We start from the raw sequence: 24,864 nt of genomic DNA on the forward strand, positions 1-24,864 counted from the left end.
ACAAAATTTGTGGGCAAAAGATCAGCATGACTTCAGTCATTCAACTCAGCCTCACTCAGAATTCTGGTCACCTGTATACAGAACACACAGAATGGACCCCAGCTGTGGGTGGACTGACCTTCATCCACAAGCTTCAACCTGCTCTTGTCTTTTCCTCTGTCGTCTTTCAGGATAACTTCATAAATCCCAGCATCTTTCTTTGAAAACTAAGGGGGGAATAGATATACCACATTACAATTTATTGTAGCCTCAGAATATGGTGTTTGCATTTTTCAGGCCCTGAGATTTATAGAACTGCCATCCAAACACACTGAACAAGTATCTAGCCATGTGAGCAATGAACAGTTCGCAGGTGAACTATCCATCATAACCTGACCAGCTAGCAGTCCTGAGTTTTCACCCTCTAAGGCTACAATTGATTTGAGGCTTAAAGTCCTTATCTTTTACTCTGCCTTCATATTAAAAACTGATGAGCACATGTATTTGAAAGGCATGCTCTTTTAGACAAAAAGTAGATAAAAATCTATACTTAAGTGAATACTATGATCGTCTCTGTACCTTTAGGGAACAAGTTATCATGAGGCTTAAGAGCAAACAAAGAAGGATCCACTTAACTGTCCTGCCACTCACCCATCTATGAAAAAAACTAGCTCAGAGAGGCAAGAATTGTGGTGTCCAGCCAACATTGTTTGGATATCTGACAAATCCTTGCATATCACAAGGTGAGAGAAGCCTTTGTGTCCTTACAGCTTGCTTTTTGGGTGACATCAGGGCAGGGATCTTTGCCCGGGGCAAAGGAACACATAATCTAGTCTCTGTATTTTGGAAGAATGTAGGGTACAGAACTAATACATTACATTTTATATTTATAGTCACCTACCTCTGTTATAAGGAGGGTACATATACCGTCCTTAAAGTCATGCTTTTCATCCACTGATATCTCCCTTTCATCTTTATACCACACAATAAGGGTCTCCTTCTTAATATTTGCCACCTAGAAGAAAAACTGTAGTTATACTTCTTGAAATAAAGGAATGCTACTCTTATGAAACTAAATAATTCTCAATGTAGCATTGGATATAAGAAAAAGCATAGATTTCTAGAGGAATCAATTGAAATCTATTTTAACTGATAAAGAGTTTAAAATAAAATGGATACAAAAGAATAAACCTAAATCAATAGCATCTTTATTTCCAGCAGAAAAAAATTTGTCTTTAAAATCACCTGGTGGACAAGAAAACATAGAAACATACATACTAACATACAGACTTAAGTAAAAATAAAAATTTGAAAACCAAAGGAAGATAAATCCCATCAGATTAAAATATAGTCTGTGTCACAAAAACAAATGACTTTATCAAAGTATCAGAATGAGTAAGCCCCAATCTATGGCTAAATATTTTTAAAAAGGTAAATGAAGCTTTGTAAATAAATGTGGAAAGGAAATATGTTTAAAATTATTTAATTAAAACTTTTTCCAGTTTTATTGAGATATAATTGATATAATATTGTATAAGTTTAGGGTATACAACATAATGATTTGACATATGCATATATTGTGAAATGATTAACACAGTGAGTTCAGTTAGCATCCATCAAGTATGGTTTAATAAATTAATTGCTTAGCAATTTTTAGGAAACTCATTTAGATCCAATATCCACACATCGTATCATAAATTTCAAACGGGCAAAATGACTTCATATGATTAAAGGGATTTTAAGCTTTATCTACAATGCTTGAACTTTCTATGAAGAAGAGTATATTCATGTATTTCTTGTGTAATTAAAATTATATGAAAAAGTAAAGACTTCATACAAATCAAGAAAACAATCTCAAAGACCCCACTACATAATTGGACAAATGTATGATTTCCCAAAGAGGAAATATAATTACAGAACAAACAGATGAAGAAAATGTTTGATCTCATTAAAGACAAGGAAATGTAAGTTTCAAAAAAGAAACAAAAAATCGCAGCTAATACATTAACATAAGAACCAACACTGGTAACTGCAGTGAAACCAGAACACACAAATGTTCTTTATAATCCTGTAAACTGGTTCCTGGGTTGTAACTGTGTTACTAGGCAACATTGCTTATGATAAACATGCCCCGCAGATGGGAAAGCTACCACTGGACTGGGAGGGACTAGAAGTGTACTCCGTGGCTTTGGGCTTCCCTGAATATACTCTTGTTATTCGGACATGGTCCCTGCGGGGAACCTGGAAGCTCTGCTTGGGGTGTTGTTACAAGAAGTATTGGCCCCTTGGGGCATGAGGGATTTTTTTAAAGCCATGGTGTTTCCTGCACCTGCCCAAAGTGGATCTTGTCTCCTTGCACCTGAGCTGTCACCTGTGGGTGGTGAAGGGCGTGATTCCTGATGTGGACTCCTGCAGGACAGCAGTGCCCAGCATGGCCTTGTAGGCCAGCTGGGGTTCTTGTCCATATTCTTTTGAGTAGACTAGTTCCAAGTGGGGCCCATGGTAGTCTCAGAGTCTGAATGTTTGGCTGCACATACTCCATTAACTCTAATGCAATATGTAAATTGCTAAATGTACATAAATTGCTATAATAATGAAACAAAGAACTGTGGGAGGACAGAGGAAGGTTCATTTTACCCAGACTGAGAAGGGGGAGGCCTTACAGAGGAGATGACTGTGTTGGGCCTTGAAAAAGGATTGTGTCAGAGAAGCTGAAAGAAGAAGGCCATTCGAAGTCATGAATACATAATGAATGAATATTCAGAACCTACTTCTAGGCTCCCGTGGTTGGTCAGGATCTGGGTAAGGGGCTGATTCTCTTGAGGAAAACCATCGGAATAGGGCTGCAGAGCTCACTTCCCAGAAGCCTAGTGCAATAGGAAGCACAGAAAGAAGGACACACGGATGTGGGGGCCCCTGAGGAAGGGATGGTTTCTGGGGTGGGCAGTGTGAGGAAAAAGTAAGTAGGGGCACGCAGCCGTGGACAGTCAGGAGGAGAGAGAGGCAGTGTGGGTTTTAGCTGCTGCCTGAGAAAGTGTTTTTCAAGACGCTCTGCCATTTCCTAAGAGGCTAAAATCCAGCATTGATTTTTCCTATACATTTCTGGTAGACCGCTGTTTCTTTGAATTTATCAGATCTAGCAGAGACTGGAGTATTTGCGTTCTGGCTTTTATAATGACAACTACGTGCGAAACGCCAAATCTGTGCATCTGCTTTGGAGTCACCGTCCACCATCACAACCTTCACACTCCAACCTCATCCAGCAGTTCTTATCCAAAAACGTTTGATGACTCACACAGCTGAACACCATACACTAAGGTACAGATAATTTAGAATGTGATGTGGAACTTTTTTTTCCTAAATGTTTCAAAGGCCTAATAACATAATCGGTTGTGAGCTGCAAACTCTTTACCAAACCTCTCCCCTCAAGGGAGCACAGGGTTTTCAGAACCAGCAGCAGAGCTGCCCAAGACTCGAAGGTACTGTTGTGCCAGTCACACAATTTAGATTAAAAAAATTGCCAAACTTCCATAGAAACACAGTGTGGCTGGAATGATTCTGGAATAGATCTACCACTTAGAATGCAACGAAGATGATGTGAGATTCTTCTGAGATTAATAATTGAAAAAGAGTTGGTGGGGGGGGTTAGTGAGGGACGAGCAGGCAGAGCACAGTGGCTTTTTAGGGCAGTGAAAATACTCTGTATGACACTATAAGGACGGATACATGTTTTTACACGTTTGTCCAAACTCATGGAATGTACAACTCCAAGAGTGCACCCTAATGTAAACTATGGATTCTGGGTAATGATGTGTCCATGTAGGTTCATCGATTGTAACAAATGTACCACTTTGGTGGGAATGTTGATAATGAGCGAGGCTATGTGTATATAGGGACAGGGGTATATGGGAAATCTCTGTACCTTCCCTTCAATTTTGCTGTGAACATAAAACTGCTCTAAAAAAAGTGGTCTTAATGAAAAAAAAAGGAGAGTCTGTCCTTATTAACTAGAGCGTGAGTAATGAATAAAAACTATCATCTTGACTTCCCATATTTTTATGTTGTTTTATTTTAAATATTTCTTACCAACCAACAGTAACATTCAACAGTAAAGGCACGTCACTTATCATTTTGGTGCAAATGGAGGAGATAAAAAGTTGATCTTCCTTTTCTTCTCACATTCTATTTTATCTTTATTTCCCTTGTATCAAATTATTAGAAATTTATCTACTTCTTACCTTGCATTTCAATAGTACATTACATTCACCAGTCACTTCCCAGCTCAAATACTCAGTGAAATGTGGACCTATAAAATTTTAATGATATCAGCAATCAGCAATATTAATCATGAATGCAAAAATCCAAGCTCATTCTTAAATTCTAAGGTGATTTACATCTAAAGTGAAATTTTAAAAATTCAAGATTTAGTTTTTAAATATTTTAAATGGATACATATTTAATAATAAGTATTTTTTCAATTATTTTTATTAACCAGGGCATTATTAACATAAGCAATAATATTCATTTAATTTGTTATGGAAATAATCTTGGAATATTTTGTTCAAGAAATTGAAGCTTTTCTCTTTATTCACTGCCTATGTTTACCTTGTTTCCTGATCCATTCTTGATGCTGGAATTCAGCTTCTTTCTGGAGCTTTTTATAAACTGAAAATTGAAAAACAAGGAAATATGAAATTGAGTTGAGTGGTATAAATGTACATGCCAGTCACTGTGCTAAGTGATTTATATTCGTTGTTATAACACTCATACACCATGACCACCCTATTTGTTTTCAGTATTCATAGATGAAGAAAAAGGCTTAGAAAGGTTAAGAAACTTGTTCAAGGTCATGAAGTCAGGAAATAGTGAAATAGCTTTGGCTATTGCAAATGTAGAGACCTGGCCAGCCTTTCCATTGCTTTATTAAATACCACATATTAAATCTTGGTGATTTCCACACTGGCTTATAACAGCTGCCATACAACCTAGTTCTAACGGATAATCATCCATTAGATTTGGCATGCTCTACTCTTGCATATTTATCTTCTTCATTTAAGTAATTTAAAGTAGGTGCACATTATAAGATAGTATCATAGTTTGTTTCTGAGACATAATACTGTCTTGGTTGTATTGCAATATCCTTCACTGGAGAATTTTAGTTATAAATACTTGTTTATATATGAGATAATTTAAGTGCAGTCTTGCCTGTGGGCCAGTGATAACTTTGGTGTCCTTTTAAATTAACTTTCAATTCTATGAAATGAAATACTATGGAAAGTATTAATTGCAAATTGCACTTTGAACATTGGAATCTAATCAAGAAATAATTTTTACTTCCTCCCACTTGGTCACTTTCGTGCGATGGCGTATTTGCATTGAAGGGAGTAGCAAAATCTTCCAGATACTGTTTCACAGAACCCTTACCATCTCCAATGAGAACAAGAGTAGAATGGCCAGTCGCTCTTCCATCTTGAACCTGGAAAGTATACGTGCCCTCATCCTCATACTGCAGCTTTTCCATAAACATTTCAATTATACCAGTGTTTTGGTCAATGTGCATCTTATATTTCTTCAATGTGAAAAGTAAAAGAGAGAAATAAGTGAGATAGATAGGATGACAATAAGCCATATAAAATAAACACACAAACTCCAAAGTATCATAATTTAATAGTTTCTTGTTCACATTTTTTTAAGTGAGCAAAGTTTCAAAATCTTGTACCCAGAAAAAGGAAAATATTACGTGGAATATATGATGTTGACCAGAACTGATTTTAAAAAGTCTGACATTTAGTTTTTTAAACATAAACTTTTGTTACCCCAAATCACAAAATGTTATCGAAAAGTTGTTTTTAGATTACCATTTTTCTTTCCAGATTACATTATTTTCAATTAACTGAATAATGCAACAACTATAAGCAACGTGAGAGAAGTGTTTGTCTCAATCATTGCTATACCCCTGGCATGTAGCACACGCATGGAATACAGCAGCCAATTAATAAACATCTGCTGAATTAATACGTGGATAAAAATGCTTCTAAAGCATTGGAAGCCCATTTGCTCTTAATGAACAGAAATTGCCCTGCTAGACTGTGCTTATTTTATCATCTTCCTTAAGCAACTTTTTTTTTCAATGTAAAGATAAGTCTTAGTCCTTGGGCTTACAAGCACAAGTTCCATAACAGATTTGAACTAATGAAGTTTTCCTATAAACTGTCACAGAATGAAGGCTCAGGTCTGGGATCAACTCTGTGGTGCAATTCATGCCCTGGAGTTTCCCCTGCAGGGAGCCAGTCTCCAACAGAGACCCCGTTTTTAATTAGCTTGCCCCATACCTTGGCTTGTGTCCCTCACTCCTACCCCTGAGAGTAACCCCCATAAACCACCTGAAGGAGAAACTCTATTTCAGACTCTCCTAGGGAACCTGACCTAAGACAGTAATTTGCACCCAGTGAAATAGTATGATTAGAACCAGTTGCAATGACAATAAACTGCTCTTCAAGTTCTCTGTGTGTGTGTGTATGTGTGTGTGTGTGTGCATGCGCCACATGCAAGCGTGTGTGAACACATGAAGGGGAGTGCCTCTACACACATGGGCATGAGTGTTCCCTCAATGGCTGTGGGGGCAGTGATGCCAACAAGGCTCTTCCTTCCTCTCCACTGGCCAGATGGTGATCACCGCAGTCGATGAGAACATTTTGAAAACAGGGAGGAGATGGGCCACAGTGGACCCATGTGTGCCTTGTTCCTGCTCTGCACAGTTACTACATGAGTTGAAAAGTAATATATTGTGTATTCTTCTGCTATTCATGTTACTCATTCTCCCTCTAACTAATGAATCCTCAAATATTTAAAAAACACATTTTGATGAAAGGGGAACAGGTTGTTAATCATGGCCACAAACCACACCTCTCCCCCATCATTTTAGTCTCCCATTTACACCCATGAGAAGACAGGTATGAGACAGGGGCCCTAAACCCAAGTTCTTCAGTACCACCAGGCACAAGCCTGATGCTGGCTCTACTGATGTCTGGGGAGGACAGATAAAGTGCAGATGTTGTAACTCTATCTATAGAAACTATGTTTACATTAAAAGCAAAGAAATAGTAAATATGATATACATAATCACCTATGTAAATAATACACAAATTGACATACACACATAGAAGTATAGAAAAAGACCAAAAGTATATATTAATATGTATATCAAAAAGTTGTAAGAATTTGTGGTTTGTCTTTTCTGAGTCTTTAAAGTTTTTTACAATAAGGATGAATTGCATTTTTAATCAGAAAAGCAATGAGATTTTTTTTTTACATTTTTTTCTGAGCCATTAGAACAATTCTTCCACATGAAGAACCAAGACGCCACTGGAGTCTGATGTGAGTATCTGTGTTCAGGCAAGGGTGCTGGCCCCTCTGCCTTCAGTTTTTTTCTTAGGTGACCAACTTCCTGATTTGCCTGAGACAGTTTTGGTTGATGACTGTTATCCTGGAAAAATTATTACTAGCATCTTCTTTCATTCTCAAAGGTATTCTAATTTTGGATAATATGATATAATCAATCTATATTTTCTTCCACACTTTTCACATGTGAAATGATTTAAACCCCCTCACCCCACGTCCAGTGGTTTTCGTAACAACTTATCTGCATTCTAATACGGGTTTCCCAGCACATTCTACAGTGATATGTTTAGAAATCTAAAAAGTGTAAAACCTACCGGCCCTTCAAAAATTTCCTTGTCATTAAATATGTAGTTGACTTTGGCATTGCCAGACAGCTTCTCAGCCTGCATCCAAAACCGGACCTGGCCTTTCTCCAAAATTTCAACTGCCAACTCTGATTTAACTGGGACAGCTATGAAAAATAAAAATAAGAGTAGTAGTTATATTGGTAACCATTTGTATTGATACAGATTTTTCCAACAAGTGAAAAACAATGGAAGTGATGATGTAGCACCTTGCTTCTTTCAGTGAGAGCACTGTAGAGAAAGTTTGATTTTGAAGGACAGTAGAACTGGGTTCTAATCCTGACTGTCATAGATGTCTTAACTATAAAAATGAGGAAGATGAACTGACCTCCCAGGGTCCTTCAGCTAACCTCTGTGACTCTCTACTGTGGCTTTGGTTAGCTTTATTTAGGGACAATAACAAAGTATGATGAAAAGAGTCTTGAGCTGGCCCCAGTAGTTCAAGGTCAGCTACTAACAAACTGTGATGTGAGGCAGTTCACTTCGCATCTCTGGGCCTCACCTGACTCATCTGTAAATGGATGGAATTGAACTGAATGTCTTAATTGACCAGGATATTTTCCTGCTCCAACATTCTATGATTTAATTACTTCAAAATATTTGGAAAAAGAGTTCAATTTGATTTTTTTTCAACAATTTAACTCACTTTGGAGGTTTTTAAAAATGTTTTAAAAAATGAATCTTAAGAAAGAATTAATTTTGATTACATATATAAGATGAACCAGCTTGTCATTTAAACCGTATCCATCCCAATGGTATACCAGTTCATTTAAGTTCTTGGATCAAGCAAAATTTTTCAGATGCAAATAAGCAAGTCATTATCCAGAAGCTATATTAAAATATAGCATGGCTTGCTTCACATAGAAAGTAAGGAACCATGTGATATCTCTGATTTACACCTGTATTGCTTAAGCCATTTGAACATGAGTGAAATTTTTAAAAAGTTGGCTGACATCTCTCAAAACCAGTTTCTAAATTTCTTGTAACTTGAAAATGTTCTCTACGAAGGCTCCTCCAAGCCAACAGATCTGTATCAGAAGTGGCTCCTGGGCATCCTTTGTGGAACAAGATGGTTGTTTCTCAAAGTTTTGTAGTCCTTCACTTCTGTTAGGGGAAATCACCCTTTGCTTTCTCTCAACTATTCTTAAATATATCTCAAAATTTTAGCTATGCTACATTTTAAATTATAAGCTTTAATTATAAGCTTGGTATAAACTTGTACGAAAGGTACATTAATGTTTTTTGTATTTATCCTAAAACTACCCTTTTCAAGCTTCAAGGGATGCCTTTCCTTTGCACTATTCCATATTCATTGTGAAACTCAGTTATAGAGTCATTCCATGCAGAGCTGAAAGGAAGCTCAGACATCATCTACTGAGGGTGTCCCCTGTGGACAGAGAAGGGCCACACCTTGATCAAGGACAGTTATCTACCCCTGAAACCTTGTGTTCCTCACCTGCTAACATGGATATTATCTGCCTCACAAGGCCACCAAGAGTGAATATGGTACCAGGATACACTGAGCCACTGTGTATAATGACCGCTGCTCGAGAAAGGCATTCTCTTTCTCCCCTGATTTTACTGATGACAAAACTCAGCCTCAGGAAAGCTTAGTAACATATCTGGGTAGCAGAGCTGAGACCAGGGTTGTTCCCTCTATTCTGTGCTCTTATGGTCCTGGCCGTCCACTCTGAAGAACACTAGTGGTTTTCCAGTAAGAGCAGATCAGCAACAGACCCCAGGGTGGTGAGAGCAGAGGCTAAGTTTTCTCCCTACAGGACGCTCCTGCTTGCTACAAGTAAGTCTTGAGGGGAATAGAGAGTAGGATCTCTTCCAGAAACATCTGGAAATCTCACTCTAGGGAATCTAACACATGAGTGATGCAGTTACTAAGAAGCTCAGTGTGGCGGCGGTGGGGAGGGGACACGCTCCCACGCTCTCCTGGAAGCCTCCAGGTCCCTTAATGTTCACGGTCCTCTCTGAGTAATGGGGCCATTGCCTGGGGAGCACTGGCCACCAGGATGCACACACAGAAACAGCCCATGTCCTGGTTAGTGTCAGGCCACCTGGGCTTATGCCCAGGTACCAGCTGTGCACATCTGGTCTAATTACCTAACCTCTCTGTGCCTCACTTTCTTCATCTCTCAAATTAAATCACCATAGTAGTGACCCTTTTAAGGTCATTGTAGAGTATGATGACATTCTGTTTAAGCACTCTATAAACAGCATATAATAAATTAATATTTTGGTGACTCTTCCTTCAGTTGTTTAAACAACATCCTACAACCACCAATTGTATGTTATATTTACACCTAAGAGGACATACCAGACAGATATAATTTATGTATACGTGCTTGTGTATGTCTGTACTCATAGAGTATAATATGTACAAGTGGGATAATAAGCAATGTCTACAAATAAAAAGATACATTATGCAGGATGTTTTTGTTTCCTTTTTTTTTTTAGGTGAGAAGTGTATTTATTTAGAGAGATACACATTCCGTAGACAGAATGTGGTCCATCTCAAAAGGCGGGAGGCCTGCAGGATGTTGTTGATACTGAAGTATATCTCCCACCATCCCCCCATATACCTTGAATTTTAGATATACACACACACACACACACGTATGTTTTTGATATATATATATACATATATGTATATACACACACACACACATATATTCAAATAAACTGCCTCTCTACACTGCAATTTAGTATCACTACTGGCAAGACAGACTAGGTTATTTTCTATTTTTAGCTTTATATATTTTTACTTTTTCCTTCTGCTCAGCCCTAAATTTCCTTAGGCTCTTTTCTCTGGCAGTTAATTTGCTCCAGCAAAATATCTGTCATTTAGTAGGTTTAAGGCATATGTTTAGTGGTTTTCAAAATATTTTTGAAAACAGCTTAAAACAGGAGAATTTACTGTGAATTATTATACTCTGTAAGAGACGAGACCAGTTAAGACCTTACAAAATCTCAAGAAAATGGCTCATGTGTCAACATATACTAAGAGGAAGTGGGCATAAATTGAGAAATTGGATATGCTGCTTTGACCCTATCATCAGATCTCTGAAAATATTCATGTAGTGACCTGGCTGATCCAACAGTGGTTGGGGAGAGAAAAGTACTGGAGCTGTGATACTTGAAACCTTGCTTCAACGGGTTCACGGGAGCTCCCTACGGTTGGGAGAGTCATACCTGCACAGCAGAGCTTTTAACACATTTTTGGGTTCTCTCTGCGCCGACCCAAATGCCACACCTGATCTATAATAGTAGGGTACCTGAGTTTGCTGCTACCCCCTCTCCTAGAACCAACAACTGAAGTGCTTATGCTCATGCAGAATAAAATATCTCAGCATAAATGACAGTCATAGCAGGCAATTACTATCGGCAAGTCCATATGATCATTGAACTTCAGGGAGGCTGGGCACCTCCAATTCAACAGTAACACCCCAACTTCTCTCATCTCCATCCTTTAAGCTAAATGTAAATGTTGTTTGGACCAGCTGTTGCCTAGACACTTTGTCAATATTTACTGTCTGACTAACTAGATTAGATTAGTAGGTGCTGCTGTTTCTGTCTCACGTTGTAGACAGTGCGAGCATTCACAGGCTCCCGAGCTGTGCTCGGCACGGTGACCCTCTCCTCCACTCCCCTCTTCATGGCCCTGGGAACATGAAGGGAGGACATCAGTGTGGCTGGCAGACAGTTCTTCTGCAAGTGGGTTTTTCTAGGTCACTCTTCTGTTTCAATTAACATTTATATTTTCCCTGAAGAGTTCAGGATTAACCAACGCCCTGTTGATTGTCTCTCACAGCCCCGCTATGCGGTGGGTGCTGTGAACAACTACAACAGCCGTTCCTGGAAAAGAAACCAGGCAATGGGGAAATTGGGATGACGTGCTCAGGTTCACAGAGCACAGAACAAAGACAGTCCAGGCCAAACCTCTGCCTTCCATACAATTTTAAAAAGAATAACTTTTAAGACACTATTCTTGGTGTTACTTTTCCAGTTTGATGGTGAATAAGTTTACAGACGAGAAACAAACGGTTCTCCCCTAGAATTCAGAAAGCCTGCTTTCTGCATTCACACTCCACAGGCACCCCACTGTGCTTTGTTGAATAAAGCTGGTTTTGAGAACATTCCAGCTGAGGCCAATAGTCACCAACACCCAGCCTCACCATCAAACATGCATTCCTTGGGAATGTGAGAGAGGTCAGACAACTAGTTTTAGAGCAGTGTTTGTTTTTTAATCACAGCTCTGCTGAGAATTTCAGTAAAGCTGTAGACCCTCGCCCTAGAAAAATGCACATCTACAAACACACAACGTTTTGCGTATAGTTTGGGGTCAGGGTATAGTTCCCTGGGTTCCTGAAACTCCTGTATTAGTGAAGAAGTTATATTTTAGGGATTAAGGAATGAAAAAAATTCCTGATTTAAAAGAATGAGTGATGCTATCACTCTTTGTTTTTTCAAACTCTAAGGTGTAACTTTCTGGATGCTTCACTACTTTGGCCAGTGGGTACCAATGGGCAAGAGATCCTATCAGGCCAGTGGAACTTTCTGAGTATCGTTTCAGACTTCTTTCTCTTCTCTTAGGTGTCAACTCTGGAATTTAATCTTTTATGTAGAAGGTGCTTCATTGAAAGGTTTGTAGATAGTTCATAGGGATTCTTTTTCTGATCAAGGCATCTTTATCTTATTTTCCAGGAGTTTAAAATGTTAGGTACTGTCTTTATTTAGAGGTATGGTTCTTCTATTAAATGCTAACATTCAATTGCTTAGGAAGAGATCAGTTCGCCTAAAAGACATACAAATTAATGTATCTAGGAGATGTGTGTGTGTGTGTGTGTGTGTGTGTGTGTGTATAAAGTTCCAAAATATGTAGGCAAAAGGTGAAGAATGTAATTGGTCAGCTGTTACACCTATGTAACCCGATAGTGCTCTATGTAACAGAGCATGGGATGTATCTTCTATGTTAGTGTTCTTTGTATCTCTGGAGAACAATGACAAAGATAAAAGCAGCCCTTCGGAAAGTGCATCTGCAGCTACCAATATATGCTCCATTATATGTTCTCAAGAGCCTCTTCTCTTGATCCTGTCAGAATTGTGTAGTGGGATGGCTAAACTCTGTGAATGTATTGTGGACACTTACTTGGGAACTTGTGTTCTTGGCTGAGAGCAAGTAAACGTTTTAATTCTGTAGGGAGAAAAAGAGAACAATTAGAGCTTGAACTACTAAAACAAAAGTCACTTGATCCTGGAGAATCACTGAGAAATCAAAGCAGACACGTGAATGAACTGATTTTTCACTTACCTTCCTCATCTATCAAGTAGCTTGATGCTATTCCATCGGTGTCTGTTACATCGCAGGAGTAGATGCCCAAGTCTTCCATCCCGAGGTCTTTGAAGGTCATTTTCGTCCTTCAGAACAGAATAATTTTATAAGAAGAGAGGCCATGTGGGGTCTGAGGACCTGCACCCTGCCCGGTCTCTAGGCATTTGCACGTCCGCTCCCTTCACGTGGAGCACTTGTTCTGTCCCCCTTGCTGACCTAAAGCCCACTCATTCTTGCTGCTTCTGGGAAGACTTTCCTGACCTCCTCCTATGGGCTGATGGTGACGGGAGGGGGAGCTGGTACAAATCTCCCATCCCCAAGCTATGATGCATATCGATGCACATCCCAAATAACGATATTTTTAGCTGATCAACCCTTGCTGGGCAGCCTGAAATTTTTCTTCTTCACAGGGCAGAACCTCCCGATGCCTCTCTTATGTCAACCCTGCACTTCCTGTTTTGGAGGTTATCACATGGCATAGGTATTGCCTAGTTCATTAACTATATACCTCCACTGAATGCCTTTTGGGATGAGATCTGTTTTGTTCACTGTTGTGTCCTCCGGCCTCCATACCTTGTCTGGCACATAATATGTGCCTAATAAATACTTGTGGAATGAGTGAATGAATGAATGAATGGGTCAGTCGTCTAGTTCGCTTTGTTTTCTAACTTTGGTGAGTCACATTGCTGGTCAGGGTCTAAGATCACCCAAACATTTATAGGTTAGTCAAGGAAAAAAAATTTATAGTTTGATTGTCTTTCCTTTGACCAAAATTATGTTTCACTTCAAGGACCTTACAGCATAGTTACAGCAGAACGTCTTTTAATTATTAATATATTCAGTATTTCCTTGCTGTTTTCCAACAAAATTACTATTTCTTTCTTTTATTTTTGAGCTATATTGGGCTTTTGTAATAGAAATAATACTTAGGAATATTTTGCTTTACCAAATATAATCCAATCTGGTTGGCACTATAAAGATATGAAGCTTGATAAGTAAGGTGAAATAAAAGAAATCTTGAGGCTGAAAGGAAGTAACAGATCATAAAATTAATCTCCTTCACTCTCTTCCATTTTACAGAAAAAGAAATCCAAGGTCCATGTAATTAAAAGCTGCCCCAGGTCACACAGCCGGCTCCTGGTAGAGCTGGGACTAGAGCTCATCTCTCCTGTGCTTCCCATACAGAGTTCTTTCCAGTACAGTATTGTGTCGCTCACAAGTGGTGGTGAAAAAAGCAGAACAGATTATACCCCATCCATTTAACTTACCATAACTTGAATCAGCAAGTTCTTCCTTAACCCCTCCCCATAAGCATCCTCACCATTACTTAAGATTTCAAAATTCTGTAGAATAATGAGAATCATCTTTGAAGTTCACTTTTATGCCAATTAAAGCTTTTCTTACATCATAAACGATGCCAACTAAAAATTGCTGCTCGCCATCTGCTTCTACAAGGATGAAGTCATTAGCCACTGCAGTCGCTGACCTTCAACACACCCTGAAAGGAGTTCAGGGTGGAGATCAGGAATAAGGCACTCTGTGCTCTGGGAAAAACTGGCAGAACAGGCCTTCAGATAGTTAGGTATTTTTCAGGAGAAGATTTTATGAGCCCAATGTCTTGTATCTTCTCATATCTAGAAAAGCACTAAAATCATTGATGGAGACATAGGCTCCTCGTGACTAGCAGTAAGCTTCTGCCAAAACGTGTGCTTTGATTGCACGTTTCCCCCTTCACCAAAATCCCTTCTGTACTGACTTTCCCCCTTACCTTTTCGGAGCAGTTCCTCAGAGCTGTCTGAGATGCTGTCTCCTGGGCTATAGTCCTCATTTTGCCCCGAAAAAAACTTAAGTCATAACTCTCATGTTGCGCTTTTTTTTTTCAGTCAACAGTGAGATACATATGAGAAAATACTTTAAATGGACTAATGTGAAAAGTATTTTATAAGGATTGTTATTTTTTAAGGTTTATACTGGTTATCACTTTTTACATTTCCAGTCATAAAATATTTGTGATTTCATTCTCTTATTTGAAACGGAAAGCGTACTTCATCCTCCTTTCATGAAAAGGAGACCCATAGTTAGGATTGAAACGGTGCGTACTTGTTGCCTTTGCTTTCAACCTCTAATCGTGGAGACTCCTCCGTGGGGACATAATCTTTGGACCAGACGAACTCAGAATTTGGAGCCATCTGATCACATTCGAAGTTCAAGGAAATGACTCCATCATCATCCACATTTACAACCACCTCTTTGGTTCCTAGAAGATCAAAAACAAGGCACTGATAGTTCCTGGTAGAAGTCAGTCAAGTAAGAATTCCTTACCTTGGGATCCTTTACTGTAGTCTTTTTTTTTTTTTTTTTTTTTAAATTTTATTTATTTTATTTATGGCTGTGTTGGGTCTTCGTTTCTGTGCGAGGGTTCTCTCTAGTTGTGGCAAGTGGGGGCCACTCTTCATCGCAGTGCGCGGGCCTCTCACTATCGCGGCCTCTCTTGTTGCGGAGCACAGGCTCCAGACGCGCAGGCTCAGTAATTGTGGCTCACGGGCCCAGCTGCTCCGCGGCATGTGGGATCTTCCCAGACCAGGGCTCGAACCCGTGTCCCCTGCATTGGCAGGCAGATTCTCAACCACTGCGCCACCAGGGAAGCCCCCCCTTTACTGTAGTCTTAAAGCAGGGCCTTGAGCCTGTGCAAGCGAAAAGCCCCAACTGCTCGCTGCAACTGACAATCCTGCTACAATTCAACTTTTGTGTTGTGACAGAATTAAATGAATGTACCATGTTTCTTAGGTAGTGCTAACACCATGGACAGCACTGTTTGTTCAGGGCTGAAGAAAATTGGTTGACGTGACCAGTGGGACAGTTACTGGAGTATGTTGACCATAATAAGAAGGACAAGGCAGCCTTGGGAGAAAGGAAAGTTGAATGGTCCTTATCAGGGCCTAATTCATGACTTTTGCTTCAATATTACCCATATCTAACTAGTCATCAAGAAAGGATAGATAAGAGATAAAGAAACCAAAGGGAAATTGAAGGGGAGAAAGTAGAGGTAGTAAGAACTGCCTATATTCACATGTTCAAAGTTTGTAAATCATTTAAGAATGAAAAAAAAAACTCCATGGAAACAAGTTCTGCTGATCAGGTAATCATAAATCAATCTAAAGATGCCATTCTAGATTAGAACAACAGAAACCTAGAAATGATTGTTATTGAACTTTATGGAAATGAATTTCAAGAGATTCAAATGTTTCAAGATTGGTTTTTGGATTTTAAAAGAAAATAATAAGTTAATGTTTTGAGGGGTTTTTTTGAGGGTTATAATAAATTACATCTGCATTCAATATAGCAATTCAAAGAGTGTGTATAGTATATAAAATGTTCACATCTCTGCCTAAATCCAATTTAAAAGGTAAAATGCTCTTCTCAAATTGCCATTCATTCAATTACCAGTCTATACTTAGTTTGTTTCCATACATTAGGAAAAATATATTTAATTTCAAAAAGGTATAGCTTTATTTTTTTTAAAGTATATAAAAAAAAACCTTCCAGTAAATACTTCCCAAGTGATGAAAGATTTTCTCTTCTAGATTGCATCATTCAATAAAACTTGTCAGGGGAAAAACAATTGCAAGACTCCTCCCAGGCGAAGGGCAAAACAAAACGAGTGCCTAAAGAGTGATTGGTGACATTAGGATGTTGGATCCTAAGCCTGGCAGTTGGTCTAATTTGTGTCCTTATTGATAGTAGTGTGTGCTTCAACTATAAACCTCCAAAAAGTGATTTTTAACACATAGAAAACTTAGAGAAGACTAATTCTAGGAGATTTTAAAAAATTACTTTTTAAAAAATAAAGGGTTATTTTCACATTTGGCTATATAGATAAACAGAAATAAAGATCAATTAAAGATTTAATTTTTCCTAAGTGAAATGTCCCCCATGTATTACTTTTAAGGGCTGTGTCTACTCCATTGGAAGTCACAGACCATGTTTTATTTCTATTCCCAGTAACACATGACTAATCCTTACATTAGGATTAATGTATAACATTGTTGTATAACAAATAACGAACAAGTTATTTAAGAAAAGACTGACACCTAAGAATGCTGAGGTTTAGATGGTATTATAATACACAGCTAGCATAACTGAATCACAGAGGGTATAAATGGAAAATCTTCTGAATATCTGTATTGTTATAAAGAGGAAAGGAGAAGTAATGAAGTTGACTAAACCTTTCTTGCTATTTACATAATATCTATTTTGGAGGCATGACAGATTGTTCATATTAGTCATTCATTGGGTTATTTGTAATCTCTTTAAAAAGGAAGTGAATCATCCATATGCCTGCTGTTTATTATGTTGGAGGTATGACTTAAGTTGACAGCAGAAAAAATATTGCTTAGCTTAAGAATCTTGATTTTTACTAAAGTGAAAGATTTGACTTTTCTACAAAGGAGTCATAAAACGGAAAGCATATGAAGAATATAATTAGCTTGGCTTTTCTCTCAATTACATGGATAACCTTTGTACCGTAACACTTCACTCATTTGGAATCTTGCCCAAGACCAAGAAGTAATGAAAACAAGTCTCTAAGAGCCAGTGCTGATGTGACAAAGTCCACGCACTAGTATTCCTGAACACTCACTGGTGAATTCCATAGACCGTCACTTGGAATCTCTACTTAGCTTGAGATGATTCTAACAAGCTTAGTTGGTCAGTTTCTCTCAGTAGATTAAACCCAAAAAGAGAGGAAAGTAAGAAGCTACTATCATCAGGAAAATGACAGCAGGAGAGGAAGCAGAAAACTAAAAAGCAGGCACAAAGACATTATTTAGTAGAGGGACAAACAGCCCCTCACCCCATAAGACATCACTGTATTGTAACACTGGGCAATAAATAAGGTGGATACTTGTGGTTCTGAGTCATACAGAAAAAGGTAAATGAGATTAAGTATATTGCATCCAAGAAGTATGAAAGGTGGGTACTGAAGTGTGTAATCTATTTTATGAGAATTTTCATCAAAGAGTCTTAGAATGAAATTTTAAATAATTGATGCTCTAGCAGTAAATTCTCAGGTAAATGGAACTACTGGGTATTTAAAACAATACTTTTTTCAGGTTTCTGAATGACCAGATTTGGTCCCAAACCCATGCAACTTAGAGAATAGAAAAACCCTGCTTAGTTGCTGTCTCAATTGCCTCAGCTATTAAGAGAAGGATATAGAGCTGCCTCACTGAATTATTCTGGACAATTCATTTTTGTAAAGTACTTGGAGATCTTTTGTGACAGTATGAAATGAAACAAAAGATGTTATTTTTAAGTCCCAGGCAATACGTGTGTTTCCACTTTAACCTATGAGTTTTACATCATTACTTTGTAGCTGGGTTCTAATGTAAACAAATGTAATAATTTATACTTTTAGAAAACAACATGGCATTTCTTGAAAGTCTTAGATCAAAATTTGTGATTTGAAATTAAGTAATTGCCTGGAGGGGCAAAATAAAAAGTAGGGATTAGATGTAAAGTCAACTAGTATCTGAGAGAGTTGTGCTCATCTGTGCAGCTTTTCTTGATTAATCATATCAAATCAGGACATGGTAGACAATACCTGTAGTGGATAAAAGAGAGGCATGAACATTTCCTCAATTTATGCTCACATAATTGTGGCTATGATGGGTGCTATTTGTTGATTTATTTAAATAAAGGGGAAAAAAATTAAAACTCTTCCATACTTCCGTTTTAAAAATCAAATACTCATTAAGATGAGTATTTGATTAATTTTCGTTTTTCAAAAGTTGCACTGGTTGTTTATTTTATCAAGAACAGGGTTAAATTCTACAAGGGCAGGGCTTTTGTCTTTCATATTTTCCATACATATTTACACATGCCAGGCACTGGACTGAAAAAACAGATTTAAATGAGAAATGTCAGTTTAGAATTGCAATGTTTATTTTATTGCAACTAGTCTTATTAAAGCTTAAGCATAACACCAATATTTTGATAAACAGACAAGATAAAAAAAAAAACCAACAAAGAAAACATTCTAGTCGCAGTGGGTTTCCTACTTATGCTCAGAATTTAAAGCTTGATCTCCTTCCTGACAAACAGTGATGCTATCAACTGGCTGAAAGTGTCACTCTGAAAGTGATCATAATCACAAGACTTTGAAAAGTAAAATTTACTGAAAATAATTCAAATACTAGTTTTCTAGGCATATTTCTTTTTTTTTTTTTCTAGGCATATTTCTTACGTTCCACAAAAATTCTCTTTAGAAAATAATGTTTAGTCAAAATAACTTACTATTACAAAGAAAGAACACAGTTTCAACAGTATCACTGTATAAATATAAAACAAGGTTATTGTCTTAAAATGATTATGGCAACAAGTTATAGCTTGTTCCCTATTTGTCACATGAATTACAATGCTAATGCTCTCATACTCTTTCAACAGGGCTTTTCAAATTCAAAGCCTTCGGTTACTGTTCAGCTTTAATTAATTGGTTAACATAGTTCTTTGAATAAAAGTGTTTTTAAACAGTGACTTAGTAGACCAAGTATTTTATAATAATACCTGTAATGGGAAATGGAATTGAAGTTGCCTTGGAAAAAAGGTAGACTCTTCCTGCATTCTGGGTTTATATATAGAGGAAGTCATTTTTGGAAAATACATAGATTCATAGATTCCTCTTTGTGTAATAAAGAAGGTAATTATGTTAATCTGGAAAGGACATTTTTTCCACATATTAAAATCTAAGAGGAATTAATAGTGGCGTTCCTTAAATGAAGGGATCCTGGATACATCATGGGCAAAAAATTCTAGTGAGATTTTACAAAAGATACATGACATTGAAATGGATGATTCTTTTTATAAGTGCTCTAGGAAAACCAAGAGCAATGTAATGACAGCATTTCTAAGAGGCCCCAGGCTAGTCCACAGCTACACCTGTGGAGATTAACCTGGTGCAACGTCAGAGTGAAAGAGGTGCAGCTACAACACCCTCAAATTTTCTTTTTAGAATGTCCCACGGCCTGAGTTTTTGCCAAGCACTGAGCTGCTGTCAATCCATGGTTGAACTCATAAATGTCTAAAGAGACACATTCACTAAATTTGACTAAAACATGAGCAGAATGGTTCCGATATTTAACAGGCAGGCAGCAAGTTTGATGTTCTGCTGTCAAAGTAATGGAATCCCTACAGATATTCTCATCTAGATGAAAGGCCATCTCACTTTCCCACAGAGTTGAGCTGGGAAAGTGGACCAAAGTTTGTCAGGACTTAGATTTTTCTCAAAAACAACCTTTGAATCTATTCAAGAATATGAAGAATTCAGTTAAGAGCAGAGGAGATTTGGCTATAGAAAATGAAGGAGATAATTCTGGTCTGAAAAGGAATTAAGAAGAGTTGTCTCTAGTCAGCTGCCCCAACCCTAAACAAATCCTTAATGAGGACCTAGAGGAATACTGGATTGCGTGGAATGGCATTTTAATGGTCCCTCCAGGCTTGCCACTACCCCCAGTAAGTGAATGGGTTAAAGTACGGCTCAGGGCTAAAATGAACTTTTTGGAAATTAACTCCAGCCCACTTTTCTCTCCCTTCCAAATAATGATTTTAAAAAAAGATAAAATTTAAAAGTGGGAATTCATCTTCCCACACATTTCATAATCTGATGTGAGAATTTTCTCATATAATTTAGCCTTTTATATCTGCATTAATAGGTCACTTTTATAAGTTTTATTCTTTGTCCTTCTCCATGGTGTGTGTGAGTGTGTGTGTGTGTGTGTGTGTGTTTGGTGTTTAAAAAAACCGGTGAGTGGGACAGAACAGAAGCAGACAGAAGTGAACAAACGTAATCGGCTGCGTGTAACGCTGAGGTCCCCTATGTGGAAGACAGGACCGCTGGCTGACCCACCAGCGGTCCTGGTGCTACATCAGGGCCTCCACTGGGCCTCTCCCAACTCACCCTTCATAACCAGGGCACTCATTACGAGATACTAGGGTTAGGTTTACACGCTGTGGCTGCAAAACAGAGTCACACTCTCTCGCCAAAACATGGTAGCCATTCATTATTTTTTTCATCTATACACCAGGTACTAGGCTATCGACATACAGAGAGAAAACAAAGTTCCTATTTTGAAGGAGCCCACAATCTAATGCACAGTTCACAAACCTTGAATTTCATACTTGAATTACCCAAGGAGCTAAACAAACAAACAAAAATGACCCTATGCCCAGGCTCAGTCCTGGAGACTCTGATTTAATTGGTCTGGAGTAGTCTAGACTGGAGTCAGTATTTTCAAAAAGTTCCTGGCATGATTCTAATGCAATGTACTGTCAAGGTTGAAAACTACTTTGCTAATGGGTGAAAGAGAGCAGATAGTGAGCAAATACAAGTGAAGTTTTCTAAATTAGCCAGTTGAGCTAATCTTTAATAGCCTGGCTTCCTGCTTCAGAATCCTTCAAAGCTCCACCTCAAGGCCACTGAGCATTCTCAGCCCTACCAGGTTTTATAACCGATCAATTTTCAGGAACTGGGATTGGTTAGTAGGTTGTCAACTCAATCCCAGCTCATTATTCCTTCTGGAGCTCCGTTCTTCTAACCTGCCTTGCTCTTGGTGAGAAGTCCTAACTTCCAATAACTCAGTTCCTGCTCGGGACTCTGCCTGGGTCTGGGTTCTCCTGCTCCTCACCTCAGTTCTCCTGCCTGCTGCTGGGTCTCTGGTAAGAACACCTGCAGCCTGTTCTGCCAGGTATTTGTTGCCCTCCAGATCACCTGCCACACCTTGGCAGGTCTCTCTCTTGCCTCCCGTCTGATCTGGTTCACCTTGTCTCCACCTACAGCCCAGACCTGATACAATCAACATAGATACTGTTTGAAAAGTATCAAATATCAAGACTAGAAGTGCCTCTCATGTACCAACAAATCTACTCTAAATATTTTCCAGCTTATTCTTCTTACAGGCTTGTTTAGCTACTAGATTTCTTGGTAAGGCACGGCACACTTAGTCCATTTTGATCCTCATTACCAGCACGATCAGACTTTGCAGTAGTGGCTGAGCTACATCTGCTGGCATTTTCGTCAACTTCAAAGGGAGACCAGTCACCCTACCAACCCCAGTGGATTAGGTTAACTTTTAACTGGAATTCAAATTGCGCTTGAGGTATCTTGTTAGGTGTATTTGAGGTTTGCTGATACATGATAAGCTTTATTCTCTATCTGAAATTTTAGTAATGTGTTCCAAAAGGAGTTGTTCTTCTGAAATAGCAATCCAAGTTTCACGTTCCAAACCTTGAAACTGATAACAGATCCCATCCCCCCCCAACCCCGGCCCCAAACATTTTAGCATAAAATAAATACATGGTTAAAAGTAATATATTGGTATTTAATAAAGTTAATAAATACAGACAACCTTAGGCTACATACAAGTTTTTACAGGGATTTTTGAAGCCTTAACACCTGTTTATAGCCTATTCATCTATGGGAAATATTTTGTGAACCTCTAAGCTCTCATCATGCTGTGCTGTAAACTGTTTTTCCACTAGCTCATAAGCCCAGTGGGCGGTGACAATGTCACATTACTCGTGGTGCCCACACAGCACCTGGCATGAAGCAGGTGTTCAGGAAACACGTGGTGCAGGAATGAATGTGTCTGTTGCATATGGAACAAGCCCCAGTGTCCTGGGTTTGGGCTCCTTCATGGTGATGCTTCAAGTCAAGCATCTTGACTCTGTGCCTCCCAGGATTTTTTCCTAGGCTTGAGCCAGTGGTTCCTGAGCGGGTTAATCTGCTGCTGTTTAGTCTGCAGCTGCTGTTTGTAGTTATATTCTGGGAATGGAATGGCCACAGAATGACTTTGGGTGCCTTGTTCCAAACCAGTGAAACAAAACTCTCCCCCAGAAGCTCACCAGCAGACTCCTTTCTGATGGTAAAGTTTCCACCGTGGTGGCTTGACTAACATCCTGACTGGCCACCTGCCATTCCAAGGGTTATTGATGAGAAAACAGGAAATCAATTTAAGCTTTCTTTAGTCAATCAGATTTGGGTTCCACTGCTTAAAGGGTGCTTTTAACCTATAAATGACTAGATAGTTTATTCGTGTAATAATCTAAATGTTCTTACAAGGGCAGCCTCACAGTTGGGCTCTTCTGCATATCTATTGGCACCCTATATATCTGCACAGTTGGCACCTGAAGGGTCTGATTTCTATAGGAATGTGTGTCCTCATGTCTTCGTGTGTCACCTTTTACCCGGCATTTGGGTCCCTAGCATTTTTCTATTTTCTCATGAAGTTTTGCAAAGAGTACTTATATGAGGTATGGCACTCTGTCCAGACACACCTACCACACTTTGGTACAAGAAGGTCACTTCTGTCGTACCCAGTGCTAGAGGGTAGTTACAGGAGTAGATGAAAGCAGTTTATGAAGTAATAGGATGAAAGGGGCAGGTACTTCCTCAAAGGATACATTAGATATTCTTTTCAAGCAGCATGACGTGAGAGCAGAGTTTTCTATGTTTACATTCTTTTCTCATCATAAAAACAAATATTACATTATATATCTGCTCTGTATTTCAGTCTGAAAATAGGAATGGATTAAAGTGAGAGTGCTTGGACTAGAATGAATATAAACTTAAAATAACTGGTTAATACTTTTTTTTAATCCTCTCTCATTTCCAGTGATTTCTTTCATGCAACTTTAATGAACTAAAATTTATAACTTTGAAAAGGAGATTAAATGACAAAATTATTATATAGTGATCTGAAACTATTTGCACAGTGAACACTGTAAACTTTGTTCACATAACAAGGGGAAAGACTGTCTTTCCTAGTCCAATCATGGCATCTTGAAACTGGGAAGTGAGGCTGCCTCAACTCTATAGATCATTCAATTAGGACCGCTGTTAGTTTAATCCAGGGGTCAGCAAACTATGGCTTGTGGGCTAAATCTGGCCCATTGCCTCTTTTTGTACGGCCTGCAAGCTAAGAATGGTTTTTACATTTTTAAACAGGTTTTAAAAATAAAAAGAAGATTAATATTTCAAGACCTGAAAACTAGTTATAATTCAAATTTCATAATGCATGTAATGTATCATATTACATAATGCATATATCAAGCACAATGAAGTTTTATTGGCACATAGCCATGCTCACTAATTTATGTATTGTCTGTGGCTGCTTTTGTGCCACAGCAGAGTTGAGGATTGTTACAGGGACCATATAACCGTAGAGTTGAAAATATTTACTATCTGGCCCTTCACAGAAAAAGTTTTCTGTCCCCTGGTTTAATTTAGTAGCTACAATTATATAAATCCTACTTTTGTTTACAGGTCATGCTTGCTACCTGGGCTGTTCCAGCTTCCTCTGTGATGGGAAAATATTCTTGTGGGAATTAATGGCCATAGTATAATAGGAATAATGTCCCAGGAATGTATGCTTTAAACAGTTGGTCCAGGAAGCATAATTTGATCAAGAACTTCCCTGTTTTTAAGTATGAACCAGAGTAGCCCTGGACCACTTCAAACCTGGCTCACCCCTGCCCTAAGGTCCTGTGATGGGGTAAATGATTGTCATGTCCTACGGTCATACTTATCTATCATTCGGCTAGCATACAGTGATGATTTTGAAAATGAGGAAAAGTATAGAAGTAAGGTATCTTACACAGATGAGATTAACGAAAAAGTAAAAGCCCACCTGGACGGGTTTCTGCCACAACAGGCCCAGCAAGGTCAGACGGCTTCCCGACACCTGCCTGGTTTACGGCTCGGGCTCGGAACACATAGCTGACACCCTCTTTGAGGCCTTGCACCTG

General features: G+C 38.6%; 1 protein-coding gene across 1 annotated transcript in view; it reads right to left on the reverse strand.

Moving 5' to 3' along the window:
* Window positions 1-24,864, reverse strand: part of MYOM1 (myomesin 1) — a 138,271-nt gene that overhangs the window by 12,243 nt on the left and 101,164 nt on the right. Inside the window, exons 23-32 of the mRNA XM_061170465.1 lie at window positions 24,747-24,861; window positions 15,166-15,322; window positions 13,045-13,151; window positions 12,883-12,927; window positions 7,695-7,831; window positions 5,404-5,548; window positions 4,585-4,644; window positions 4,218-4,285; window positions 881-994; window positions 119-206 (exon numbers count right to left, since the gene is read on the reverse strand). Coding sequence (XP_061026448.1) covers window positions 119-206; window positions 881-994; window positions 4,218-4,285; window positions 4,585-4,644; window positions 5,404-5,548; window positions 7,695-7,831; window positions 12,883-12,927; window positions 13,045-13,151; window positions 15,166-15,322; window positions 24,747-24,861 — 1,036 coding nt within the window. The remainder of the gene's footprint in view (window positions 1-118; window positions 207-880; window positions 995-4,217; window positions 4,286-4,584; window positions 4,645-5,403; window positions 5,549-7,694; window positions 7,832-12,882; window positions 12,928-13,044; window positions 13,152-15,165; window positions 15,323-24,746; window positions 24,862-24,864) is intronic.

This window comes from Eubalaena glacialis, chromosome 15 (assembly GCF_028564815.1).
Source record: "Eubalaena glacialis isolate mEubGla1 chromosome 15, mEubGla1.1.hap2.+ XY, whole genome shotgun sequence".
Classification (NCBI taxonomy): domain Eukaryota; kingdom Metazoa; phylum Chordata; class Mammalia; order Artiodactyla; family Balaenidae; genus Eubalaena; species Eubalaena glacialis.